At 41.1% G+C, this 26,357-nt stretch overlaps 2 protein-coding genes across 12 annotated transcripts in view; one reads left to right on the top strand and one right to left on the bottom strand.

Annotated features, from left to right (window-relative positions):
• STRN (striatin) overlaps nt 1-22,337 on the top strand; it is a 53,928-nt gene extending 31,591 nt beyond the window's left edge. For all 3 annotated transcript variants that reach the window (XM_083604269.1, XM_083604271.1, XM_083604270.1), the window contains 10 exons: nt 154-297; nt 4,035-4,171; nt 6,098-6,273; nt 7,730-7,777; nt 9,067-9,188; nt 9,628-9,795; nt 11,309-11,449; nt 12,518-12,625; nt 15,211-15,297; nt 15,387-22,337. In XM_083604269.1, the coding sequence (XP_083460395.1) occupies nt 154-297; nt 4,035-4,171; nt 6,098-6,273; nt 7,730-7,777; nt 9,067-9,188; nt 9,628-9,795; nt 11,309-11,449; nt 12,518-12,625; nt 15,211-15,297; nt 15,387-15,556 (1,301 nt within the window). In that variant the 3' untranslated portion in view covers nt 15,557-22,337. The remainder of the gene's footprint in view (nt 1-153; nt 298-4,034; nt 4,172-6,097; nt 6,274-7,729; nt 7,778-9,066; nt 9,189-9,627; nt 9,796-11,308; nt 11,450-12,517; nt 12,626-15,210; nt 15,298-15,386) is intronic.
• Nucleotides 22,338-23,822: 1,485 nt separating this feature from the next.
• The window catches only part of VIT (vitrin), a 38,095-nt gene continuing 35,560 nt past the window's right edge, over nt 23,823-26,357 (bottom strand). For all 9 annotated transcript variants that reach the window (XM_083604287.1, XM_083604290.1, XM_083604288.1 and 6 more), the window contains one exon: nt 23,823-26,279. In XM_083604287.1, the coding sequence (XP_083460413.1) occupies nt 26,101-26,279 (179 nt within the window). In that variant the 3' untranslated portion in view covers nt 23,823-26,100. The remainder of the gene's footprint in view (nt 26,280-26,357) is intronic.

Here is a 26,357-nt window from a genome sequence, read left to right as displayed (position 1 = left end):
TAGGAATCATTATTTGACTCACGTTCATCTTTTTCTTTTGCTATAAATAGCACTCATTGTCATTATTGTTGGTGCAACATGTTAGTTAATAGTAACACTACTTTTATTAATGTTTGCAAAACTTTTCCCCCACATTTTGTTGTTTTTGGCCAGGGCCCAACAGGTCAAAACTACAAGATATGCTTGCTAACTTGAGAGATGTTGATGATCTGCCTGGATTACAACAGTCAGCCATGTCTCTCACCAGATCCAGTACTTCACGGCTTATTGAACAAGAAATCAATAGAACAGATGAAGGTGAGGGCTGCTGTGTGTGTAAGGGGTGCATTAGAGCTATTGCTTGAGAAAACGAGGCCTAATCAAGCCTGCCAGACCTCTCCGTTTTGGCCAAACTACACCCTTTAGGGCCCTAAATTGAATGGGTGTTTTGCAGGCACCTTTGATGGGTGGATCAAGTGGTGCTAGCAAAATAGGGCTTTGGAAGGTGCTTCTGAAGGCCTCTGCAGTCACCTGACATCATTGTGACATTCAGGCCCGACAGGTCTGATGGCTGGGGGAAATAACAATCTGACATTTTTGGCCAAAAAGGGTCCCTACTCCTGAATTAAAGGGACCTGAACTAGTTGATATTTGAGCTTTTGCCTATTATTCTGTCAGCTTTGTATATGTGTTCTGAAGCAAAGATGATTTTTAGATGATGCATGTTGTAGCAAGCATAACCTTACAAGAAGTAATAATCCTTCCTATGTGAAAACAAAGGGGAAATCACAAGATGGAGCTTCCTACCTGTAGTTTTTATAATTATTTGTATAATTATTTGAATTTGTACAAATACATATGCTATACATTTCTCTTTAAAAAGAAATCTCCCCCAATCTGTTGTCCAAATATTTGGGGGCATCTTTTTAGCTGATTAAATGTTCTTAATCAGTTACTCCAACTAAGAGTTGATTAAATGCTCCATCCTTTCTTTGTATACATACTAGCAAACTTCCTTCCTTTCAGTTTTGCAAAGCTGCTGTTTTGCATGGTAATTCTTATGAGTAAATAAGATCGCAAGACTACTATGTCCTGAAAATTTTAACTTTGCTAGTATTTTTCAAGCACATGGCAAATTACAGAACCAACTCTTAATGTACCTTACCAATACATAAAGCAGGAGTGGATTAATGGTAGATCTGGATCTACTGGAAGCTCTGGGTGATTTGAAGCAGAGTGACAAGGATTCTGACTAGTGGTGTTGTTTAGTCGTGTCTAACACTTCGTGACCCCATGGAGCAGAGCACGCCAGGCACTCCTGTCTTCCACAATGGCAACAAAATGTCCGTCTTAAGTTATGCTGCTAGAATGAAGAAAATTGGAGGCAAGGAGTATATTAGAAGAAAAAAAGGAAGGCGGGTGGGTGGGTGGGTGAAGAGAAGCAAGCAGCCAGGAATAGATTTTTGTGTGGAAAGACTGTGGGCTTACATAAGTTTTGGTGCTCAGAATAAATGTCTGGATTCAGAAGACTTTAATTCTAGGTGCTTATCTTTTGCACCAGTCTCTAGTTGATAGATATTGGAGGGAAAAATTAAGCAAGTTCTGAAAACCTGAAAACAGTTCCCCATTGGCTTATATAAAAACATCACCATTCCACTGTCAACAAGCTAAATAATTGGTTTTCTTTAACATGTCTTCCAAGAAAGCCCTTTTGATTTCATATTAAACTTAACCTTGCTAAGTTTAAGGGGCAGTTTACGCTCGATGAGCATCTCCTGGCCAGCATTCAAATGAAGGTACCATTTGTGTAAACCGGCACGTCCCCATGGGGGCTTTCCATTTCAGTTATTGTGGATGACACTTTTTGAGAGGCTGCAGTTGCAGAAGTCGCAGCTGATTCTTCATCAGAGGTAATAATGCCTTCAACTTGAACGCTGCCAGATACCGGCCCTGAAATCTCCCAGTTGCCAATTGCAAAGCCACCTCTAATCGTGAACTGGATCCAACTTCCTCTGTTTAAAACTGCTGTCTGGGCATATTTATAAATAGAAAATATGTATTTGTCATGCAATGGCTACTAGTCTGATTAAAACAGCTTCTGCTGGCTGCATTTTAAGAAGTGGATGTAGCACACTACATGGAACAAGTGTAGCAGAACATTGAACGATCAACAGCCCACATGCTTAAAATATATGCTTTGAAAGACAAAATGTTACTTAGCAACACTTTGAGAAGTGGGGGGAAATCTCCTTTTGCTTGGAACATTTTTTCCCCATCCCACGTTGGGTTCACTGCTGGAAAGGCCTAGGTGGTAGTTTTTCCATGACTGCTCAGTTGGGTGTCCTGAGCTTTCAGTCTCAGCAATGCTTTGACCTTCACACAATTGGGCTGAAGGCTACCTTCGATTTTTGAATGGGTGTTCGATGTTTTGGCAAACTTACGGCAAGATTTAGGGCTTTTACAGGTGATCCCCCGCCCCCAGCCACCGCCATGTACTGTTTTTACTTTGTTGCATTTTCCTAGCGTTCAGAATGCAATCTTTTTATTTTTAGGAAAATACAAATGTGACCCACCCCCTTTTTGGCCCCATTGAATTTTGGGCTGAATATTTCATTCTCCCTTTGGAATCAATGGGACTACCTGAAAACATCAGAGTGAACTTGGATCAGGCCCATCTAGTCCAGCACTCTGGTCCCACAGTGGCCAGCCAGATGCTCCAAAGGATGCTTACAAACAGAACCTGAGCACAGCACTTATCCCACCCGCGATGCAACTGGTATTCAGAGGGCGTGGTGGAACTTGGCCTCTATGGCTAGTAGTCATTGATCACCTTTCCCCCTATGAATTTGTCTAATCTTTTCAAGTCATCAGAATTGGAGGGGCCACCCCTGCCTCTTGTAGGAGTGGATTCCATCGTTTAATAATAATAATAATAATTTATTTGTACCCCGCCCATCTGACTGGGTTGCCCCAGCCACTCTGGGTGACTTTCAGCATATATAAAAACATAATAAAACATTACACCTTAAAAAGCTTCACTGTACAGGGCTGCCTTCAGATGTTTCCTAAGTGTCATATAATTACTCATCTCCTTGACATCTGAAAGGAGGGCATTCCACAGGGTGGGCTGAACGATGGGGGTGGAGAGGCTCCTTCAGGTATACAGGGCCAAGACCATTCAGGGCTTTAAAGGTAAGCAAAATAAAAACTCAAAAAATGTAAAGCAAGTATTAGCTCTTGTACAACATTGATATGAAGATTTAAATTGGCTTTATATTTGATACAAATATTTTCAAATAGTTCAACTTTTGTACATACAGTTTGTAGTAGTAGTAGTAGTAGTAATAATAATAATAATAATAATAATAATAGTCATCTAAGCAAACTGTAGAGGGTATACCATACAAGGTGAGCCACCACTGAGAAAGCTCTGCTAAGAAAAATCTTTAGTTGGCTTCTTGTTTCTCTTGAGTTACTAATTTCCATTAACAAAAAATGAATGTCGGTTGTGGTTTTGTTTTGTTTCACTATTCTTTAAAAAAATAATAATATCTAAATTACTTCTCACCTTATTTATTTATGTATGTATTAATTTCTTACTCCTTGCCTTCCTTCAAAGGGGCCGAGGGTGGCAAATAAGTAAATTCAAAAACAATACAATTAAAATATATATCCTTCCCTAGAACTACAAAACACTTGAAGGAATTGGGTGGGAGAGGGGTGGGCATGCAAGAGTCAAATCCAGACCACCGTTTTCCTTTGTAATGAACCAATAGGCCCTGGAAGTCTCTTGCACAAATATTAGTGCCATCAGCCAAACAGTATTTCCTTTTTTAGTGCTTAATTGTTTTGAACAATTCTGAAGAAACCAGCTTCCGAGGTATGTATATTTAAGAACTTTATTTCTGGCAAAAATTGGATTCTGCTGGTGCTGATTTGTGCATGTTAATTTCACTTTGTTTTGTAAAGAGCTTACTCTACTGAATTTCAATTGAACTGCTTATGCCAAGCTTCTGATTGTATGGAGTACTTAACTTTCATTTCTTCTCTTTCAGTGGAAGCTTTAACATTCCCTCCTTCATCCGGAAAGTCTTTCATTATGGGAGCAGACGAGGCCCTTGAAAACGAGCTGGGTCTTGGGGAACTAGCAGGCCTAACAGTAGCCAACGAGGCAGATTCTCTGACATACGATGTAAGTGCTAGTTTGTCACTGTTGCCTCTATTTTTCAACAGGTAAAAATTGTGATAGGAAAATAGGAAGAAGCTGCCTTATAATGAGTCATTGTTCCATCTAGCCCAGTCTGTCTACACTGACTGGCAGAGGCTCTCCAGGGTTTTGGACCAGAGTCTTTCCTAGCCCTATATGGAGATGCTGAGGCTTGGACCTTCTCTATGGAAAGCATGTGCTTTACCACTGAGCTATGGTCCTTTTGATCTACCTTATAGGATTGTTACAAGGACATTTCCTTAAGGTAGGAGTGCTGCATGATGCTCTGAAAGTCACAATAAGCCCAAAAGTCTGGCTCACAGGCTGCTACAGCCTTCTCCACTCCCTCTGTCGCTTCCATGATCTCTGCTTCCTCCTCTGCTTTTTCATTCCCTCTTCCTCCCCACCTTTTTTCCTGATTTTCTTCCGAAACCCTTCCATTGGTGAAATGGTTGAGCAGCACTGTGGCAACAATAGGGCATCTCCTACCTCTTTGCAAAGACTCTTGGAAGCAACATGGCTGGAGTGGCTGCAGTGCCATCTATAGGCAATTCTGACCTCTGCAGCTCAACCATTTGAATGCAGCCATGTTCCTTCGCTTTGCAGTGGGAGGGAGAATGTTCTTTCTCTATCCTAGGTGCCAGACCTAATAGTATGGTTCCTTTGGTGACCAGACTTCTGGAATGTTGTGTTCCTGTACAATGCGTAGTTTGGAAAAATCATAATTTAACATGTAAGATTAATAAAACATGCAAACATGCAAGAATATGAAAGCTGGCATTCACAAGGATGCTCTGGCATTTATCTCTTTTGCAATCGATTCTCATAAGTATAATCTGCTTACAGTCCTACAAATGATGTCTATGCTGTGCTGATCCCTGAACTACCCAAAGCTGCCTTAAGTAGAGGATGTTCTTTTACAGGACAATGCTCTGATGTGGCAGTAGTTATTTTAAAATTGGAAGTGGCTGCTCTTTCTAATGCATGGCCAAGATAAATGATTTATTGCTGACCATTTATTGCATACACTTCCAAAAGCTTTTCAGAGGCACTGAATGGGTTACTTTCCATATGAATTTATCAACTTGTTGGAGTCATCAGCCGAGGCCTTCCTTTCTATCTCACTAGCATTGGTGTTGCCTTGAGACAGGGCTTTTTCAGGAGCAGTGTTCAGACTTATTTTGCCAGCTGTTCATTATTGATTAATGATTGCATTGTATTTTGCTGTTCCATGCTGTACAGTTTTCATCTGGTATTTTAATGTAGTGATTTCGGATTGTATCTTTCCATTTTGCAAGCTACTTGGGATGAAAAAGTGGAATATATATATGAAATAAACGGTGAAAGCATGTTTTAAAGAAGGAATAAGAATGAAGCTATTTTTGCAGATATTTAAAGAAGCTACCTCTTGTGTGGATGAAATAGTAGGGAGGAGGGCAGAAAGTATGCAGACATCCAAGAATATATGCAGGCTCTTATGGGAAAGGGGAGGCAAGCATAATAATTCAGAGCAAAGAGAAATTGATGAAAAGGGGGGAAGAGGAAAATGAGGGGCAGAGCTTGAAGTTTATTGATACAGCTGCCAACTATTCATAAGGCATGCTGTGTATTTCTTAAAAGAGAATGCTTGTCCCCTCAAGGTTCCATCTCACGCTGTTTTGCAGGCAACACTGTTAGAATGAAGAAATACAGGTCATGCAGCTCTTGACGGTTTTTTGTTGTTGTTGACTTTAATGACTGGAGGGTTAACTTTAATAGGAAAAAACAGTTGCATCTCTATTTTTTCTTGTTACTTTTTCTGCCACATAGTCCAAAATCTGCATTTGATAGCAGGAAAATAAAATACCATCTGTTTTGATAGTTCCCCGCCTCACATTGGCTAAACTGAAGCTTTTGTTTTTATTACCACAGATAGCAAACAATAAAGATGCACTGAGGAAGACCTGGAACCCCAAATTCACCTTAAGGAGTCATTTTGATGGAATAAGAGGTCTTGCTTTCCATCCAGTTGAACCTGTGTTAATTACGGCATCCGAAGACCATACATTAAAAATGTGGAATTTACAGAAAACATCTCCAGCAAAAAAGTAAGATTGTGATTGTTAAAAGATATGTGGAGATTAATTTTTTAGACTAATCATTGTAGAAACATGGTAGCAACATAATGACTAGTTTAGGCCTGATTAATCCTCTCAAGGATAAATATTACCTGCTGACTCACTTATTGGGTTAAGGAATATTGTTTCTCTTCCAGAATGCATGCCAGTTAGATTTAAACCTTATAAACATTTATAAATCTAATAAATGGTGCGTGTATATATGTGATTGTGTATCATATCGAATTATATAAAAGCAAATAAAGGTCCTCTTTAAGTAATAACCTGTTGCCGTTATAAGAAAAGGGAATTTACCCATAGTCTTCAGTATTCTTCTATATCTCAAGAATCTTAGGAAGGATCAGTTGGTATTTACAGCAAAAAAAAAGAAGAAGAAGAAGAAGAAGAAGAAGAAGAAGAAGAAAAAGGCAGCTGTTGCCGCAACAAGAATTGCTTGGTTCTATAAATATTCATTAGAATGCTGTGGGTAGACTGGTGATGGGGACAGACTACCTCCAACACATGACACTGGTGTTAAAAGACCTGCACTGGCTTCCTGTGTACTATTGGGCCGAGTTCAGGGTTCTTGCGCTAGTGTACAAAACCCTGAATAACCCTGGCCCAGCATACCTTAACCCCAAGTTAATTATTACTGGGATCATTGGGGGGAGCCCTTCCCACAGGAAGTTCGACAAACACCATCTCTGCCCCTACTAAATCTCTGGACTCTTGGTCAAAACTGTTTTATTTAAGGAGGCCTTTTCACCCTGAATGCTTCTCAGATGTTTTACTTTGAAAAAATGAAAATTCTTGAGTTTTTAAGTTTTAGAGGTTTTAATTTATGTTTAAAATTTTGAATATTGTATATTTTGTTGTTTTGTAAGCTTCTTCAAGACCTACATGATGAAAAGTGGGATATACATAAATACATACTGTATATACATACATAAAATAGCTTTGCAATAGCCACGTTTTTTGTCTTTTTCCTTACACAGTATATAGGCTATTAGTGGTTGGCCACTGAAATCAGCTCTTGCTGATTCTTTCACAGTCCTTTTTTATTCTTTCTTTGTTTGATTATGATTTTTACAAGGACACTTTGCAGAACAAGAAATGACTGCCTGTGGCTTATAAAAAGTGGGGAGGGGCAAAGACGAGGAGTCAGGGACACTTAGTGTGCATGTAGAGGTAAAAGTGTGCAAAAGTGTCCTGTCAGTTTAGGCCAGGCATAGGCAAACTCAGCCCTCCAGATGTTTTGGGTACTACAACTCCTATCATCCCTAGCTCACAGGACCAGTGGTCAGGGATGATGAGAATTGTAGTCCCAAAACATCTGGAGGGCTGAGTTTGCCTATGCCTGGTTTAGGCCAACCTGGAAGCAAACTTTTTCATGCCTTAACAAATATTTTCTGAACCTGTGATTCTGCTTTTTTCTTTTTTCTTTTAGGAGTGCCTCTCTTGATGTTGAACCTATCTACACTTTCAGGGCACACAAGTAAGTCAACATTCAGAAACTTCTTTCTGTTATCAGAGAATATAGCTGCAGCACTTGACAGAGTTCTCCTTTTATGGGATAAACAGTGTGTTGACTCAGCCTGTCAAATGGTCATGTGGTTTCTTCATCTTGCGGCTCGAGCTCAGCTCACCACTCCTCTAGTGTGCTAGTGAACTCTTCCTTCCAAAAGGGGTGGGGCTGGTAAAAGCTGCAGCTTGGCAATGTAATGGTGCAATCCGAACTGCAGTTCAGCCTCTGGTGAGGCAGATTGCATTAGCCTTCCTTTTTTTTGCTTTTTTCTCCTTCCACCTTTCGCTTGTGTGGTGCTAGTGTCTTGCTATGTACCACGCAGAGCACAGATATAACACTTACTTACCAAGAGGGACTTAGCTGTCTTCAGCATGTGAATTGGAGAGGAATGGCCAAAGAGGTTGATAAGTGTGCAGCGGGGATAGGGAAGGGACAATTTAAAAGTGGTTGAGAATGGACTAAAAAGCGAGGTTATGGCCAGAGCCATCCCACGACAATGTGCCCCCCCCCGAGGTGGGCTGCTGCCACTTTTTCCCCCCTGAACGATTAGCATGAGCACCACCAGCGCTTCCAAGGCCATCTCATCGCAGAGTTCTTCACAGCGCAAGGCATTGTGCGTGACATGGCCCTGGAGGGCAGCTTCACTACCTCCAGTGTTTTGTTGCAGTATTAGCACATACTGCTTAAATTCTTAATGTTAAACAGTATTTCCTGCTGTTGCAGCAGAGCCGTGCTCTCTAAAGCCACCTCACCCACAATGCTTTGCTCAGAGCGAGGGGAAGACCAGCACTCAGGAGGCAGCCTATCTGAGTGCTGCTGGCCATTTCCCTGCAGAAGCAAATGCTGTTTTACTTACCACAGCAGCGAGTGAAAGTGGCGCTCTGCAGGTGGATGGCAGCAGTGGCAGATAGCGCCATGGGCTGCTGATGGGGGTGTGATCTGCTGCCAGAGCCCTGTAGCTTATGACCTCATTGGCCCCGTTATGGCAGTTCCGTAAATACCTTGTTGAGGGGATCACGTAGAGGAGGAATGTATGCCAGGGGGCAGAAGGAAAAAATGTTTCCTGTTAATTATGTTGCTTTGAAGGTATACGTCACATTTCATGTTCTTCAGTAATGTTTTATTGTGGGTTGTTTTATTGGTGTTTTAATGTGTTGTAAACCACTCTGAGATTTTTTTCCCTTAAAAATATAAAGCAGTATAGAAATGAAAATATTTGAAATAAAACTCCACTAAATCAGTATTGCTTCCTCTTGCAGCAGTCCTGTGCTTTGTGTGGTAATGAGTAATACTGGTGAGCAGTGTTATAGTGGGGGAACTGATGGCCTCATTCAGGGCTGGAATACTACAAACCCAAATATTGACCCTTATGATTCCTATGGTAAGTGTTCCCCTTCCTTTTTTTTTTTTACAGGTTTCTCTTTTGGCGGGGGGCAAGGGAGCACATTAAAAATGCACAGCAGCTTATTGAATGCAGTGCAACTCACTATCAAAAAGGAAAAACGGTTCTATTCAGAAACAAAATGCAGCTTGAACCGGGTGAAAGAGAAATGCCTGATAAGAGAACACACGAGATAGTTCTGTAATTTGGAAGCAATCTTGGCTTAGGATCCCAGTAATAGGAAAAAAGATATGGAAGAGGGTCATGATGTATTATTGCTTTGGAGGTAGACTGAGTCAGCAGTCAGTGTTGTCAGGAATTCTGCAGTTCAGGAAGGACTAGAGGGTTTGTAAACTGCCATTAGAGCATCTTTACAGCACTTAATATTTATAAAGAAATCCCATTTCCCCTTGTATTGTGCATTTTTTTCATCCCACAGATCCCTCAGTCTTAAGAGGTGCATTTGTAGGCCACACGGATGCAGTGTGGGGCTTGGTTTACAGTGGAGCACACCAGCGCTTGCTCTCCTGTTCAGCAGATGGCACTATCCGTTTATGGAAAGCTTTGGAGAACTCTCCAGCTCTGAACATATTTAATGATAATCAAGGTATTTAATAAATCTCCTGGATTGTAACACTATCAAAAGGAACGTCGCTTTTAATTATCCATGCTTCTGTTTATAACCACACTCTGACATAATTGTGCAATACAGGTAGGTTGATTTTAGTATGCCATCGAGTTTTAGTGGATTCCCAGCATCACTACATTGACGCTTGCTGGGAAAGCATGAGAGGAGAATCAAAACCCCACTTGCCGGTTGCATTTGTTTTGAAGGATGTGTGTGCTGCAGAATCTCACAACTGTTTTTTTTTATAAAGTAGCCACTGTTAATAGAACATGTTGATTGCTATATTTGGGGCATTATAATGAGAGATTCATTTTTTAAGCAATAATGCAATAATAAGTTACATAGCAAACCACTATATTTGAATCTTGCTGTTTTCCTTCTGAGGCAATACATTAGGAGTTTTAAAATGGAAAAAATGTACAACTATTATTGTAGCACACACACTGGAGAGCACTGAACACTTCTTTATCATAGATTCTAGGGTTCATGTTTAAGAAATATTTTGGCTTCAGGGAAAGCCTGGACAAAAAAACAAAGCTTCACAAGATGTCTGAAACAGTTGACAACTGCTTTGCATATGGAAGAATGAAAGGCATTCCATAGGCAGGGGCAATATGAGAAAATGCCTGATTTGCGTCGGTCAGAATCCATTCACTCGTTGGGTATGATCTCATCCGGTGACAAGAGCATAGCATTCTGGGAGGCTGGCATCTCCTCTCTCCGTTTTTCTCTCCTGCCAATGGAAAATGCCTGTTTCCATTCAGGTCACCGCCCTATGATGTGTGATGCATAGTTTACCAGATTTCATGAGAGATTCTGCTAGATGACATGGGCCTTACAGCAGAGCTGCTATAGCCTAGACCCGAGCTTTCCAAACTGTGTGTCAAAACACGTTAGCGTGTCGGCTGCAATGTGTTGTGCGAATGTTCCCCATGCTCTTCCCAGGACCAGAAAGGGGTTAGTTTAATCTCCAGTTTGCTAGTAAAACTGAACTACTGTGTCGTGAAATGATACATGTCTAAAAAGTGTGTCACTAATGTGAAAAGTTTCCAAAGCTCTGACCTAGACTCTCTTTCTTGTCTACCTAGAGCCCTTCTGCCTTCCTTTCTGAACCTTTGTACTTGCCCACCCAATATTAATCCATAAGACATTTGTGGTGCATTAGTCAGTATACTAGCTCTTGCTACTCTGCTCTTCTTGGGCATGGTGGGTGCACTGCACATCTCAGGTTACAGCAGGTCCTGATACCTATGTAAATGTAATGGGTTTGAAGATTGATTGGCTCATTACTGAAACAGAGTTCTAATATTCCAACATTCACACATCTGTTTGGACACTTGAGAAACCATATTTCTTGCTTTTACCAACTTGGCTGGAAAATTTGAAATGACTTCTAGATTTGTGCCAAGAAAATGAATGAATGTGGCTGCTTTCAGGTAGTGGCTAATGGACCAAGCTTCCTATTCTTCCTAACACTCTTCTGCTTTTGTAGAGATGGGGATTCCATCTTCTGTGGACATTGTGAGCAGTGACCCAAGCCACATGGTAGCATCCTTTAATAGTGGCCACACAAGCATATATAACATGGAAACAAGACAACGCATCCTTAACTTGGAGTCCAACGCAGATACTAGTATGTATCCAAAGGGTTATTTCCATGTGTTTTCATTGTTCGTGTTTATATTGATAAAGTCTGAGACCATCATGCATAGAAGGGAATTAAATGAAGTGTACTTCCATTTAGGATACCGATGTTTGCACCTAATCGTCTTTGATGGACTGCTGGCGTCAGTCCACATGGGACTGATAAATCTAGCCATAAATGTACTCTAATACAATCAATTCTGAAAGAACAAATATGAGGAAATAGCAGATTAGCTCTCTTATTCTCCCTGACCCATCACCCACTTGCCATGCTTCCTTATATGATCCATAGGTATTTTGGGCTTCCTTAAATATTAGGTTTTCACCATCCCCTGTGCAACTGTCTGGTGTTCCTGAATTATACGTAGGTTAGTTTGAGAAGCAGGTTGACAACATATTGAATGAGCATAGTAAGGTACAAGTAGATTGAGTGGACTGAACATGTTGGGATTTTTGCACCAGATTGGCCTGCTAAATCAGGTCGTTAGTCTTTCCAATAGCTTATTTCAGAGGTTTTCAACCTTTTTGGGTCCACAGTTTCCTTGACCAACCACATGCTTTTTTGCAGCACCCCTGTGGAGCTCAGGAGCCCAGTTATGCCACCCCTTGTCTGCAGAGCCAGCAGCCCCTCACCCTTTTTCGAACACCCTCCCTTGTGGAGTGTCCCCTCAGCCTCCTCTCTGCTCCCTTCTCCTTGGGGCTGTTCTCTGGGCAGCTGCAGCTGCCACTCCTGGTCTCTGAGCTGCCACCCCGGCCCAAAGAGAGGTGCCTCCTCACACTGCCCCACAGGGGCCTGGGAAGTACCCCCTGGCCAGCCCCAGGGGCACCTGGGGAGCTTGCAACAAACAGCTCTGCAAACCTTTGGGAGGCAGAGATGCAAGAGGCCATCAGAGAAAGGGAGGGAAGGAAAGAAGGACAGAGGCCAGTGTTGCCTGCGGCACCCCTGATCAGTCAAGGCACCCCAGGGTGCCACAGCACACTGCTTAAAAACCACTGACTTATGTGAATGAAATAATTTTTCTGTGTTGACTGTGTTTGCACTTGTTCATTCCTTTAGCAGTCACCTCTTCTTGCCAAATAAACAAAGTAATCAGCCATCCAACTCTTCCAATTAGTATCACAGCCCATGAGGACAGACACATCAAATTCTATGACAATAACACAGGTAAGCATAATTCTTCCCTCAGTAGGTCGTAACATAAAAAAACAAAAATATCATGAAACTGTCTGAAGTCCTACCCATTTAGAGAGAAATTTTGAAATTGAGGTTTGACAGTTCTATGACTTGTAAAACAGATGAGAGGAATACAGGGGTACCTTGGTTTACAACCATAATTGGTTCCGGAGGTCCAGTTCTAAACCAAAACAGGTTGTAATCCAAGGCGCGCTTTGGCCGATGGGGCCTCCCCCCCCAAAAAAATGGTTGTTATAAAAAAATGGGTTGTAATCTAAAAAAAGGGACACACGGTTCCGGGTTTGACATGGTTGTAATCCAAAGCGGTTGCAAACCAAGGTACCACTGTAAAGGCTTATTGGCTATGCAGAAGGAATTGGTGTGGCTCAGCATTTGAGTTACAGCTTTAACATCCTTCCCAGCCGATCCCGATGTTTGTCTTTGCTACAGAAAAGCGGATGATCCACAGGATCATGGAGGGAAATTTATGCATCCCTAATTTCGACACTGCACAAGATGGAATTGCTGCCCAAGCTTACAGATGCTTGTGTGTGTTTGTCTTTGTGTGTGTGTCTAAATAGGGACGCGGGTGGCGCTGTGGGTAAAAGCCTCAGCGCCTAGGACTTGCCGATCGCATGGTCGGCGGTTCGAATCCCCACGGCGGGGTGCGCTCCTGTCGCTTGGTCCCAGCGTCTCCCAACCTAGCAGTTCGAAAGCACCCCCGGGTGCAAGTAGATAAATAGGGACCGCTTACCAGCGGGAAGGTAAACGGCGTTCCGTGTGCTGCGCTGGCTCGCCAGATACAGCTTGTCACGCTGGCCACGTGACCCGGAAGTGTCTCCGGGCAGCGCTGGCTCCCGGCCTATAGAGTGAGATGAGCGCACAACCCTAGAGTCTGGCAAGACTGGCCCGTACGGGCAGGGGTACCTTTACCTTTACCTTTACCCCTTCTAAATATCTGAAAGAGGAGCACTTAGACTCTTTACCCTTGTTCTTAAAGCTCCATGTTCTCCATGTTCACCCATAGTGAAGGAAAATATGTAAATCATAACTGTTAGAAAACTTGCAGTCATTTCGATTGGTATCTTAATTATGTGCTTAAAACAAAAACACACACAATGCATCATATTCCAAAGCTAGGCACCGTGTTAATGAACTCTGTTATTTAATTCTATAAATTTTGGTCCAGGTGTTTCCTGCTTGGTTTGGCAAAGGATCAGTAGGCAGAGTTAATACAAGCAACTTTGTTAAACCTGAGCCACTAGATAACTTCAGCCTTGTGACTTGCAAGGTTTGCTTTCGAAAGCTCATATCTAAGCTGCCTAGGAGTTCAGACTCTGTTTTCCGTGAATTGAGCTACCTTTTCTTTGATGTAGCAAACTGAGCTCAGGGTAGGTTTTGCTTTGCACTTGGAACAACAAAAAAGTGGGGGTACGTATGAATGATTAACATACTGTATCAAAGCACTTGTAGAAATCTCTGCTTTACCTCTGCATCTCTGCATAATATATGGATATGGCAACTAAGGCAGGATTGGGTCATTGCTTCCATTTTAAAGGGGAATGTTGAAGGATTTATTTGCAAGTATTGAGCACAAATGATGGGCGGTCGTTATCCATTTTGTATCTGATTATGTGAGAATCCACCCTTCTGCAGTTTACTTCAATTGATAGTAACACTATTCAGGATAGGGATTTCAAAGATATGTGCCAGGACACACCACTCTGCTGTGAAAAATGCTGAAGTGTGCCTTGTAAAAACTCACGCACTGTGATGGATGCATTCTACCTTTTCTCCATCAGAGTGGTGTGACCCCGTGCATTGTTAATTCTCCCACCCCCATTACTATATGGGCAGTGACATCACAAAAGAGTGAACAAGGGTGTGCTGGGATGTCGCCTGTACAGGGAGCTCCCAGAAGTAGAAACATTACCCTGAAACAACCTGTTCCACCCCTGATTGACTGGGCAAAGTAGGGAAGTGGGATGCAGAGCAGCAACAATCTGTGTGGCAGCTGTAAGGAAGATGCCTGCTTATTTCCGTGGGAGCTAATGAGTAAAAACCTGTCTAGGTTGTACCTAATGGTGCAGGAGCAGAGTTCAACTCATTTCCACTCTTGCCCCTAAAATCTGCTCCAGGCCCCCAGAGCTGATTCTGAGGGTGTGCAGGGGACTGGAAGGGACAAGAGAGGAACACGTGCATGCACAAAAATATTGTGCAGGTGGAGTTGCAGTGTTGGGTAGAGCCCTTTGGTATGTTTTTTTTTAGTGTGAAAGTGAATGCTACTTTCCCTTTTTTAACTGCGGGAAGGGACCTGAACCAGGTACCAAGTTTGGGAAGCAGAGCTCTAGGAAATAACCGGGAAAGTGAAAATGACCAGCACAGAGACACAGTCAGACAATCACTTTCCATAGGGAAGAGGGCTATGCTCATATATAAAGATGCTCTGTTTCAGTGAGAATAGTTGCTAGTATGCTTGATAGCAGTATCATTTCCCATAAGTTCTGTTGAAGCTCTGTATTGCATTAACTGATGACAAGTTGTTTTTTTAAAAAAAAAAATCTTTAATTTCAAAGGAAAATTGATCCATTCCATGGTGGCCCACTTGGATGCAGTCACAAGTCTCGCTGTTGATCCTAATGGCTTGTACTTGATGTCCGGCAGTAAGTACATCCCACATCCACTCTTAATCCACTCTTAATTAAGCGTAACTGCAAATCTAAATGTTTTTCCTCTTCTTTGTCTAACCTAGGCCACGACTGTTCAATACGCTTATGGAACCTTGAAAGCAAGACCTGCATTCAGGAGTTTACGGCTCATCGCAAGAAACACGACGAATCCATTCATGACGTAGCATTCCATCCCTCGAAATGTTATATCGCCAGTGCCGGAGCAGATGCGCTTGCTAAAGTCTTTGTATGACGCAATATTTCTCTCCCTCTCTAGCTGCTGTGTGTATATATATATATATACAACAAGCTGTACAAATGACAAGGGCAAGAGCCTCCTCTTCATGCCCTTTAATTCAGTGAATGTTAGCAAATGGTCTAGGGTTATATTTCTTTCTTTTCTTTCAGGGTGCTCTTTTCTAAATAAGGGGTTCCTTGGGTTATATGAACTCAGCTAGTGCTGAGAGCTGGGAAACCCTCTGTTTCAAATGGTCCATACAGAAGAACCGTTTTTATTTTTGAAGGTGTCAGTATTTGTCCAGGCCGGCCTTGGGCAAAATGAGATCCTCTGTTAACAATATGTGCAGTCCAGTGTGGGCAATAAGGAAGCAGAAAATCCAATTTCTGTAGGATGTGGGTAGATAGAAACTTTTCTGCCTGTTTTTCCCCTCGAGAATATTACCCATATATTTCTGTAAAATAAGCCTGAATTTGGTGATGTAACTCTTAGAAATACAATATAAATATTATTTCTTCTCCTCTTTTTTTTTACGTATTGTACGGTTGAATGATGTACAGGAGAATAAGGCTTGATTTTGTCTCAGCCTGCTGGCTGTTACATTAGGTGGATTGGGTTTAAACATCAAATATGAATGCAGTTTCCCTAAATTGTATTAAAGCAGATATTAACAAATGCTTTAAAAATGTATGTTTTATTTTAAGCCTTTGAAAGAATTTGTTAACAAGTGACTGGCACCACAGTTTACAACAGGGATGAGGCTTAATTCAGATGTTGATGACTCTTCCATTCATAGCTGAGCTCAGTAAAATTATGAAACTCTTCCCTTTTCAGTAAACAAGAAATTATATCTGTGTAGGCTTTAACAGGCCTTACTGTTGAAATGCATGTTATTGGCATCCTAATAATTTTCATTATCTTGAATAAACCTGCTTGGATACCCCTCCCCTCTCCAAATCTTACTCACACACCCATGCATAGAAGTGACCTCTCTGCGATTCAGTCTTTGGCTGCTAAGAATAGTGTGTGTATATATCTAGTGAGAGAGTTATTTAATCAACCATGTGGGTGGGGCCTGTCTGGAGATTTTCTGCTTGGTACTCACCCTTGTAATAGGGTGGTGATTGACAGGAAAAGGGTGTAGATTTGGCCAACGTGGTTGCCAAATTCACAAACTCCACAGCAGCAGGAAGCTGTTTTCATGGGGTGTGGGTGTGTAGAGCAGCCTTCACCAATTTGGTGCCCTCCAGGTATTTGAACTACAATTCCCAACTGCCCCAGCTGACACAATGGGTTGGAATTGGTTTTTGGAAGAATTTGGAATTCATAAAAATATGCCTTCATTTTTTTTGGAATAACTACCACACAATCCAGAAAAGAAACCATTTATTCTCTGTCATTGCATTACCAGCCTTAGGTTTGAACATGTTTTCTGCATTTGGTACTAAAAATATGTGGCATACCTATTTGTAGAAGTTTCCACTCTTGCAGATTCTGATGTGCAACATGTTTCCCTTTAATGGAATCAAAAAAATTACCAATAGATCTCAAAATGTTCAGCGTTCATTAAACCCCAATTTTGAGTCAAAGCAGAAAGACCAACTGCATCAAATATACTTATCTATATGTGACTTCTGTGTGTGTATCCCTTCTCTCTGTGATCTTATTTTTAAAAGGATATTGCAAAGATTTATTTAGAAAAACAAATACATAAAGTTGTGTATATTGTGTGTGTACATATATATATATAGATATATATATAGAAAGAGAAATTGTAAACAGTATGTATTAAATGTGTCTTAAGGGAAGATTCTATGGGTAATTTTAATGTTTTAGTATTAAAAATTCTCCAGACTTTGTTGCGTACAAAGGATAAAAGGTATGGTTATTGTGCTTTTTGCAATATAATACATAGTTGCTGATGTTTAAATTGCTGTACATACAACTAATAGACCAGCATGCTTATTTTGGAGACTCCCATTTTGATTAAATTATGAATGTAAGAAAAAAGTTGCTTTTCAAATGTGGATTGGAAGTTGTTCAGTCCTGCTTAGTGGGCTCCTGATCCTAGTGAAGCGACTTTAAAAACAGGCAAATAGCTAGAGGCTGAGGTGCCTTTTGACAAACAAAAAATGTAGCCTTACCACGAGGTTGTGGACTCTGTATTTGTGTTCTTCTCTAGACTCTGTTAGTGTCTGTCAGTCTTCTCTGCTTGTGTACTATAGACTGCATTGTACTGTGCACAAATATTATAACTTCTTCAAGATGCTATCTTCAGTTAGAGATGAAAAAGACCCTTTCTAACCTTGACTGACCTATTCTGTTTACCTGCAAGTATTGGGTTGCACTACCATTGTGGATTTATAAGCATTTGGTTAACCTCCAGACCACATTCTTTCCTTTCCCCTTTTGCCTTTACATGACCCTGTTGCAGCTGGCCAGGTGAGCTGCCTTCATTCGAATGTTAAGATCATGTCCAGCGATATCAAAGTTCTGCCTGTGGGTTTGATCTCTGAGGAACTGTTGTACATATGCCCGTTATCTGATGCTGTGATCGTTGAGCGGGGAACCTGCATGCATGAGCTTAATTCTAGAAGAAACTTGTGAACCAACAATGCACAGGTACCTTCTCTGATTCGTTACAAGAACACACCATAGCGTAACTTCCCCCCCTTTCCTCCTTCCTTTGTAAACAAGGGGAGGAAATTAGAGTCTTGACAAAGCACAATTTTCCTTTTTTTTCCTGGATATGAGAAACACTGGATTGTTCAAAACATGGATGCTTTGCAAGCCGGGATCAGAGCCATAGTTGGATGAGACAGTTTGTTATAAACCACAAACGGATGCTTAAAAAGTTCCCACGCATATGTGGGTGGGTGGGAAGGAAACAGTGCTTCATCCCAAGGCCCACCCATTGCAGCACATTCTCATAACAACTGTGCATAGTTGATTTTTGTCAGAGTCTTACATGTGTGTGCAAGTGTATGGTTAATGTAACCCTCCAGAGGTTGGTGGACTACAACTCCCATCATCCTTGACCATTGGCTATAGTGGCTGGAATTGTTGGGAGTCAGGAGTTCAACAACATCTGGAAGGCCAGTAGTTGTCCACCCCTGATTTAGATACAGTGAAAAATGTAGGAAAATGCTGAAGTTTAAAAACATAAGAAGCACTACACACAGACAGAAAAGGTATGTGGTATAGCCCTTCTGGTTATGTATCTTTTCAGCATGCAGATAGGAAATTGAATATTTCAGTGTTACCCCACGTCAAGAAACCCTGCAAGTAGAAATATTCAAGAATAAGGCTGGGCTACAACTCTTCTTGAGACCTAGATTTTCCACAGGGAGGGTTCTTGGTGTGCAGAGCTTCCCTCACTGACATTCTGAATGGGCACATATCTCTGTCATAAAGCCCCAGGTTCAATAATTTGAGGAATCGGGACTGGGAAAGTCACCAGAGAGCTGCTACCAGTTATTATCAGCAGACTTGGTATAAGGCAGCATCAAGTGAAGTGTAAAGGGTCCAGAAAGGTTGTACTGCTCTTGTGCTTTGATTGACCTTAAGATCTTTAACCAAACGACTTTGAAGTCAAATGTATTGAAGACTGAACAGCTTAACTTCATAGCTGCCATATTAAGACAAATCTTACGTGGTATACTTTTATAGCCTAAGCACCTTTTTTGAACCCTTACTTAGAATCTGCATCGCGATTAATTTGACAGGTTGTGAGCTTAGAACAGAGTTATCTCAGAGCTGGGAGCCCAAGTAGCCCCTACAGTCCTCGCTCCCTGGCCAGCTCTCGCTCTTTCTGCTTTGCCTAGCAGGAACATGTGCTTGAACTCTGATAATGCCTCTTTCTTTTCTGGATGCAGGATGTAGAGGAGGATGAGGTAAAATTTACCTTTGATGAGATTTACCTTTGTTGCTCCTTCCACTTTTATCTCTGGCCCTGCACACCACTGGCGTGTTGCTCGGAAGAGCTGCAAAAGTTCCCCCATCCCTGACATAGACTGTACTTAGTGGAGTGCACCTCCAGGGGTGAAGTCAAACCACTGCGATAGCAGCACTGAAGTGACCTCCCTAGGGCACAGGCCTGGGCTGCCCAGACAACAAGACCCCCCTCGGCGTTGCTGATATGGTCCAAAGGAAGACAGAGCAATACATTTGGCCTAAGCACTGATGAAAATGTTGGATGATTCAGTAGTCTTGGGGGTGGGGGGAGCAGTTTTAAAAATCAGAATCTTCTGCAGCATAGTGAATGCCAGAATATTTTAAAAGTTCAATTTCCCCCAATAAGCTTTTCATGCATAGATTGATAAATTCACACTGCAGTTGATCAGAAGATACGCTTTCTGCTGTACATGTATTGGATACACACTGAAGTTGACATAGAACTTAAGTGTTTCAGAATTGCCTTTAGGTTCTGAGTGGACGAGGTCTGAGAATTCTAACTTTTTTGCACTCAGTTTGAATGGGGAGATCCTAATTTGATGTGAGTTCTGCGGCATATTTGTCCCAGTACTCAGAAAAGTTACACAGCTTTTTGCCAAGTAAAACACACCATTGCTTACATGGATAACTTAATGAAAACCAACCAAATTATATAAGGAATAATTGGAGGTTTCAGACTGAACCATTTTTCTTGCTCCTTTTGGAACTGGTGTTCTAATATAAGTTGGCTTCTAGGTGGACACCTTCCAAAATATTTCCTGCGATAGTCAGATGTCCATGATAAACACAGATTTTAGTGCCACAGCATCTGTGCCATTTTATATAAAGCACAGGACAGCTTTTGAAACCAGACAAAATATGTAACATTTGGGCAGCCCAAATTAACTGAAAGGGTCTCTTGTACTGTGTTCTTGGCTTTCTGAAACTCTGCAAGCTGAAAACACAGATTGACAACAATATTTCACAGTAATGTGTGCTGGGCAGATTTACCAATAGCAGTTCTTTTGAAGGGAAAGGAAACTATATTAGAATACTTTGTCTTACTGACTAAACTCATTGCGGAGGTGGGTTAGATCTGCATGTTACTCCATGCAACTCTGGAGCCAACACATTGTATTTTAGATCGAAAACTTGTATTAATCTTTGTTTTCTATATTGCGAGATCAGCTCCATTTCTTTTAATAGGCTAGTTTGTATTTTCCGCATGTTGGCCAGCTGTTTGCTTTTTATACATGCCTCCATGCTAGATGTTAGCAAAATTGCTAGGCCACCACTGGCTTTTGTTCTCCTGCAGTGGTTTTTCCTACTCTTCCAAACACTAAGGAAACTTGAATTTAAATAATTTTGATTTTTACTGCTTGTTCTTTAAACACTTGTATTTTAAAGTCCCATTCTCATCTTTAAAGGAGAGGCTGCTGATAGTAGCCTGGAAGTGCAAGGTGTGTTCTTCATTCCTGACAAGGTAACTATACCTTGCTTCCATTGCTTAAATACAGTTGAACTTAAATCGGAACCAATTTTGAAAAGGGATGTGGAAACTTAATGGAAGTAGCCACCCTTCTGCACTTGCATAGTGTTTTGTTTCAAGGGAATGTTCCAGCTGGTTACTAGGGATCATAACATTTGACGCTTTTATCATGTTGGGAATAGCAGCAAGATAGATGTGTATATGGGAATAGCTGAAATATGAATAGGCTACAGAATGCATGTGTGGAGTGGATTAAATTAGGACCAGTGTGAGGTGTGTACTATCCATTTTCTGATGCATGAATGGTCAGTTGCACCCACAGAGTATGGCTGGTTGCTTAGTCTAGTCAATCTTTCTAAGAGCAGTCATGCTCACCTGTCCTCATGGTTCCTGTCTTTATCATGGGTAATAAATTGCATATTGTTCATAGATCAACCGAGAATAGTTCTTGTAGTAAAAGATGGAGGGATGCTCCTCAATGAGCATGTGACAGTACTCTTTGGTTAAATACAATCAGCCTTTTTGCTTGTATACAGAATAGTCATTTTGGTGGAAAATCTCTACAGTGCAGTCGTATGAGATAAGCCCCACTGTGTTCAAAGGGGCTTACTCCCAAGTCAGTAAATATAGGATTGATACCTTAGTATTGATGTGGAAGTTTTAATGTTACAATGTGATATATTGATTCTTCCAAATTTTGACCAGCATAAGTTATCTAGGGGTGTGAATCAGTGTTGCCATTGTTTTCATTGCTTTAGGAAGATTGAGCATTAATGGGGAAAGCAGTGTTGGTAGTACAGTTTAGGCACGAAGTTCTCACCAGAAAAAGACTCTTTGTACTCTAGAGTTGTTGCTTTCCTCTGAGAGACCATTATTTCATCCCCAAAAGTTCAAAAATCATTAGCAGCAGAGTAATGTGTGTTTGAAGAACCATTTTCAATATTTCGCCATTTTTCTCAAAACCAGATAAGTTGCAAAAGCATCAATAGTACCTGGTTTTTGTTTGTTTTTCAGTCTTTTAATATTTAACTGCCTTTAAAAGTAAAGAACAGCAAAGCAGTTTGTGGAAGATTTTGAGTAAATTTGTTCTGGAGGTTGAGAAAGTTGTTCTCATTATTAAATACAAAAATAACTTCTGTTAATACCTCACATAAATGAGGCAATGTCGAGGTACTAATGAAGGCAGTGGCACTGAAGAGTTGCAAAGTGAATTTCTGTGTACAGTACCTACATTCTATGTTGAGTAAAATCAAATCGACCTTCCTGAAGTAACACTATACAGAGCCGCTTTACTAAATATTACCGCAGCAAATAAATGTCCTTTGTACTATGTATTTATGTAAATTGGGTGCTAATAAATACTATTTTTCAACATCTTTGTGTGTGTTCTAAATGTATATTACAGTTTATGGAACCTCTCCAAAAATACAAGCCATAGGTGAAAAAAGCCTCTTTATATGTCATCATTTGCTCCACAGACTTTATGAATTACATTTTTACTTCAGAAAACTCAGAGGTAACCATGTTGGTCCACTGGAAAAGAAAAAAATCAAAAGCTGCCATAGGGCAATTATTTCTTTGAATTCCTGTTTTTGTTTGTTTTTATGTTATTTTTATTTTATTGTTATGTTGTACACCACTTTTTTTAAAAACATTAAGCAGTTTATAAGCACTTTTAAATTAAAAAACGCTTTTAATCCGTATCAAACAGAATATCTTAAAGTAGTAAGTATTTGAATTCTCCAGAACTCTTAATTAAGTTGGGTATTTGGCAGAACAAGGGAGTATTCTTTTTTTAAAAAAAAAAAGTTATTTATGCAGCATGCGTTATGCAAGCTAAATTAATTAAGGATCTGCTAAATACAAAACAGATCGCAGTTTGCATTGAGGGCTGCTGGATGAAAGTGTCAAAATGGTGGTTCTCCCTTAAAAAAACACATGTTCTGCCTTGTCACAAGAGAAAACTGTGTGATGTAATAAGTAGACACTTCCATTCTCTTGGAATTAATTGTGAATTAATTGCTAAAGCCGAAAATACTGATGCCTGTAACTTGCCTGAGCCATCAACAAATAATGATAGCACATAGGAATGTCTTGGGTTGCTCTATATTGCACTTTAATACTGAAGTGAATGGGATATTTCACACAGATTATGAAATAATTTCTATGTTGTTTTTTTGAAACAAAACTATGTAGAGCACTTTACTGATTTGGAATCCCTTTCCCTAACGCTTCATGCACGTGGACCATAAATACTGCAAGTAAATAAAGTACTGCTGAGAGTAAACACATTTGAAGCCACTTTCATACACTGCACTAAGGCCCATGAAAACATGTTGGGGTTGAATCCTGGCACACAAGTAAGCTTGAGAATATGCAATTGGAATGCAGTGCAGGCTTCTTCAGCCATTAGTTTAATCCCACTGTAAAACTTCCAGCACTAATGCAATGTAGAATAACACAGTGGTCCATCTAGTCAGAATTATAAGGCTATTTAAGAATGGACCAGTCTGGATGTTTGAGGAGGGTCCAAGCTTGGAGTGGAACACATGCTTGACTTACTGAAAGACTCCCTCCCATTTAGGATTTCCAGTAGTATTGCTGCGAAAGACCCAGGCGGCAACCCTGGAGTGCTTGGGAGAGCCAGACTGAGCAACATGAACCAATGGATCTGATGCAGCACAAGCCAGCTTCTTATGTTCACAATCCTAGGAAGCAAAAAGGGTCTACTCATGCCTTCTTTACAAGGGAAAAAGTCCATACACAGGCTTTAGTTTCAGGAGTTAGAGGGGGGGAAAGGTTTATTGGGTTTGTGTAAGCTTTCTTTTTCCTCCAAAGCAAATGAGATCTAGGACACCCTTTTTGTAACTTTTATTGCAAAAGGGTACAGCAAGTTATTTTTTAAAAAGCTCTTTAATGTAGGTGCATGTGCAGAGAGGGGAAAGTTAAAATAATATTTACAAACTCATGTTTCATCCACAAATCCTTTGCAAATGTTTGCATTCAGCTGCATTCTTTGCACTTGTCTTCGTTGCAGAAGATGCGGAGAAATACCGTGTATAAACCGACTTCTTCAGGGAGGCAAGGCAAATGATGATGATGAGATAAAGTTCTAAGTCCTAATGACGATTTAAAAATAAATCTCCAAGCCTGGATGGTGTAGACACCCAAGAGTTCTTAAAATAACTCAGATGCGATATTGCTGCTCTTATGTAATAATATGTAAGAGGCCTCTGTACCTGAGAGCTGGGAAATAGGCAACACAGCACCACTTGTGGGGGAGGAAATCCAGGAATTCACAAGCCAAAAAACCTAACATCTGTTCTAGGAAAACTGATGAAAAACATGAAAGATACAACTAGCAGATACACAATTGGTAGGGAACCTTGGACCCTTCAGCTGTCGCTGAGCTTCATCTCCCATCAACCCCAACCAGCACGGTCAATACATGGCTGACCATGTAGCTGTAGTCCATATGCAAAGCCAAATGCTCCTCAGTACTGATATTTTGACTCACAACAAATTCTTTAAAGGCTGAGTCCTGTCAACAAGCACATAGGTGTGATCCACTAGACAGTAAGCACCACGGTTGCCATATTTCAAAAAGCAAAATTTCTGGCACCTGCAAAGGTGTTGAGCTTTTTTCAGGAAGACCCCAAAATTGTTGGGCTTTTGGGGGAGAAACCTCCCCCCAAAATAGTCATTTTAAGCTTTTGGAGCTGTTTACACTGCGGTGCATAAACACCTGGGTTTTCTCTGGTATTTTGCTGGCAAAATTCCCCCTGATGCCATATTTGCACCCGAAAACCTGGATATGTCAGGGATTTTCCTGACATATGGGAAGCCTAGTGAATACTCAAGACTTTTTAAAAGATCATAAGATCACTCTCCAAAGGCTCCTGAGTAAACTTAGCAGTCATGGGGTAAGAGAACAAGCTCTCTTGTGGAACAGGAAGCAGAGAGTAGGAATAAACGTCTATTTGACATCTTATGTAACACACCAAAGGCCCACTTTGCTGATAAAACTATTCTTGGGCCTGAGTGCTAATAGCTGTATATTAAAATCAAAGAGAATTGACAGGGTCCGTTGCTTGTGACAGCAGTTGTAAAATCAGCAGAGGGCATTTGATGCTGATGTCCAATGATAAATACTCTGGCTCATGGGATATAGAATAAATAATAGATTGCCACTGATGCTTTTTGTAATGCATCACAGCACCAACCCTAGAAGCATCTGAAAGAACTGCAGATTCCCTCTTAGGCTGAGGCTTGATTTTAGAATCTGAAGAGATGGAAGGAATAGGATGTCACTGAACTAGGCATGTGGGAAGCTGCTCTCTGGGCTCGTTTATGAAGACAGGAAGGAAACCGGTAGGAACCATATATATAATTTACTGCCTTGCTCTTTTGGTGCCAGGTTACAGACTCTGTCTGCCTGGCCTGCATTGCAACTAACTTCAGTTGAACGTTCTGTGATGTGTAATTAAGCAATCTGTAAGCTTCAATTTCCCCCAAACTATTCTTTCAACACTTGTGCTATTATGCCCAACAAAGCAGTTGTGGACAGCTGGTGTGAGTGCCACACTCCATCTTTGTTGATACTGATCCCTGCCCCCCCCCGAACCAAATCCTGCTTGTTGTAGTCTCTTGTCCTTTGCTTTGCTTCCTGTCCTCATGTGTCTGCCAACAACTCTTAATTAAAGGCCGGGTTCCAAAGCGCCATGTAATATTTTAAAGCCAGCTGTTGGTTAGCCATTCTGCATCACTGGAGAGTTGAAATGGGGTGGTACCCAACAAATGCCATCTCTGGCATGCCCACTAAGTCCAGTGCATCTGGGTTACAGCCTTAGACCTATTAGTCTCCTATTCTATGTGGAAGTTAACTCCAAACTATAGATTTGAGTCAAGTGAATTATCTAACCAAGGACTGTAGCCAGCTCCTCTACTGAATCAGTTTTGAAACCAGCAAGGGTGGGGGGAAGGAGATTGATCAGTCTACACCCATTATTGCCATGCATGGAGAATAGAGCTGACATTGGCTCTTAGCCACAGATGCCTTTGAGCCTCCTGGCTGGCATTGCTTGCCAAACATTTTCTCATATAGTGATGCAGTGTTTCCTGGAGCCTGCTGCTGATTTCAGTTCCGTGGTTGCGAATTAAACTCGGTACAAATATTCTGGATGATCCTAGGAACAAATCTGTAGAGGCTGTCAAACTCGTCCACAAAGAAGGAGTGTTCTTTGTCAGGGTCAGTAGCAATGGCTTCCAGCTCATCTTGGGCAGCCCATGCAATTCCGACTGAATAGGCTATGACTCCTGCAGTGAGAAACATGAGTACATAATGAGGTTAATGCCTTATTTGAAACAATATTGCATTCAAAGTAATATCCGTAT

This window comes from Podarcis filfolensis, assembly GCF_964270895.1.
Source record: "Podarcis filfolensis genome assembly, chromosome: 3".
Classification (NCBI taxonomy): Eukaryota; Metazoa; Chordata; class Lepidosauria; order Squamata; family Lacertidae; genus Podarcis; species Podarcis filfolensis.
Note: the sequence above shows the minus strand (reverse complement) of the source record. Positions and strands in the feature narration are given on the sequence as shown.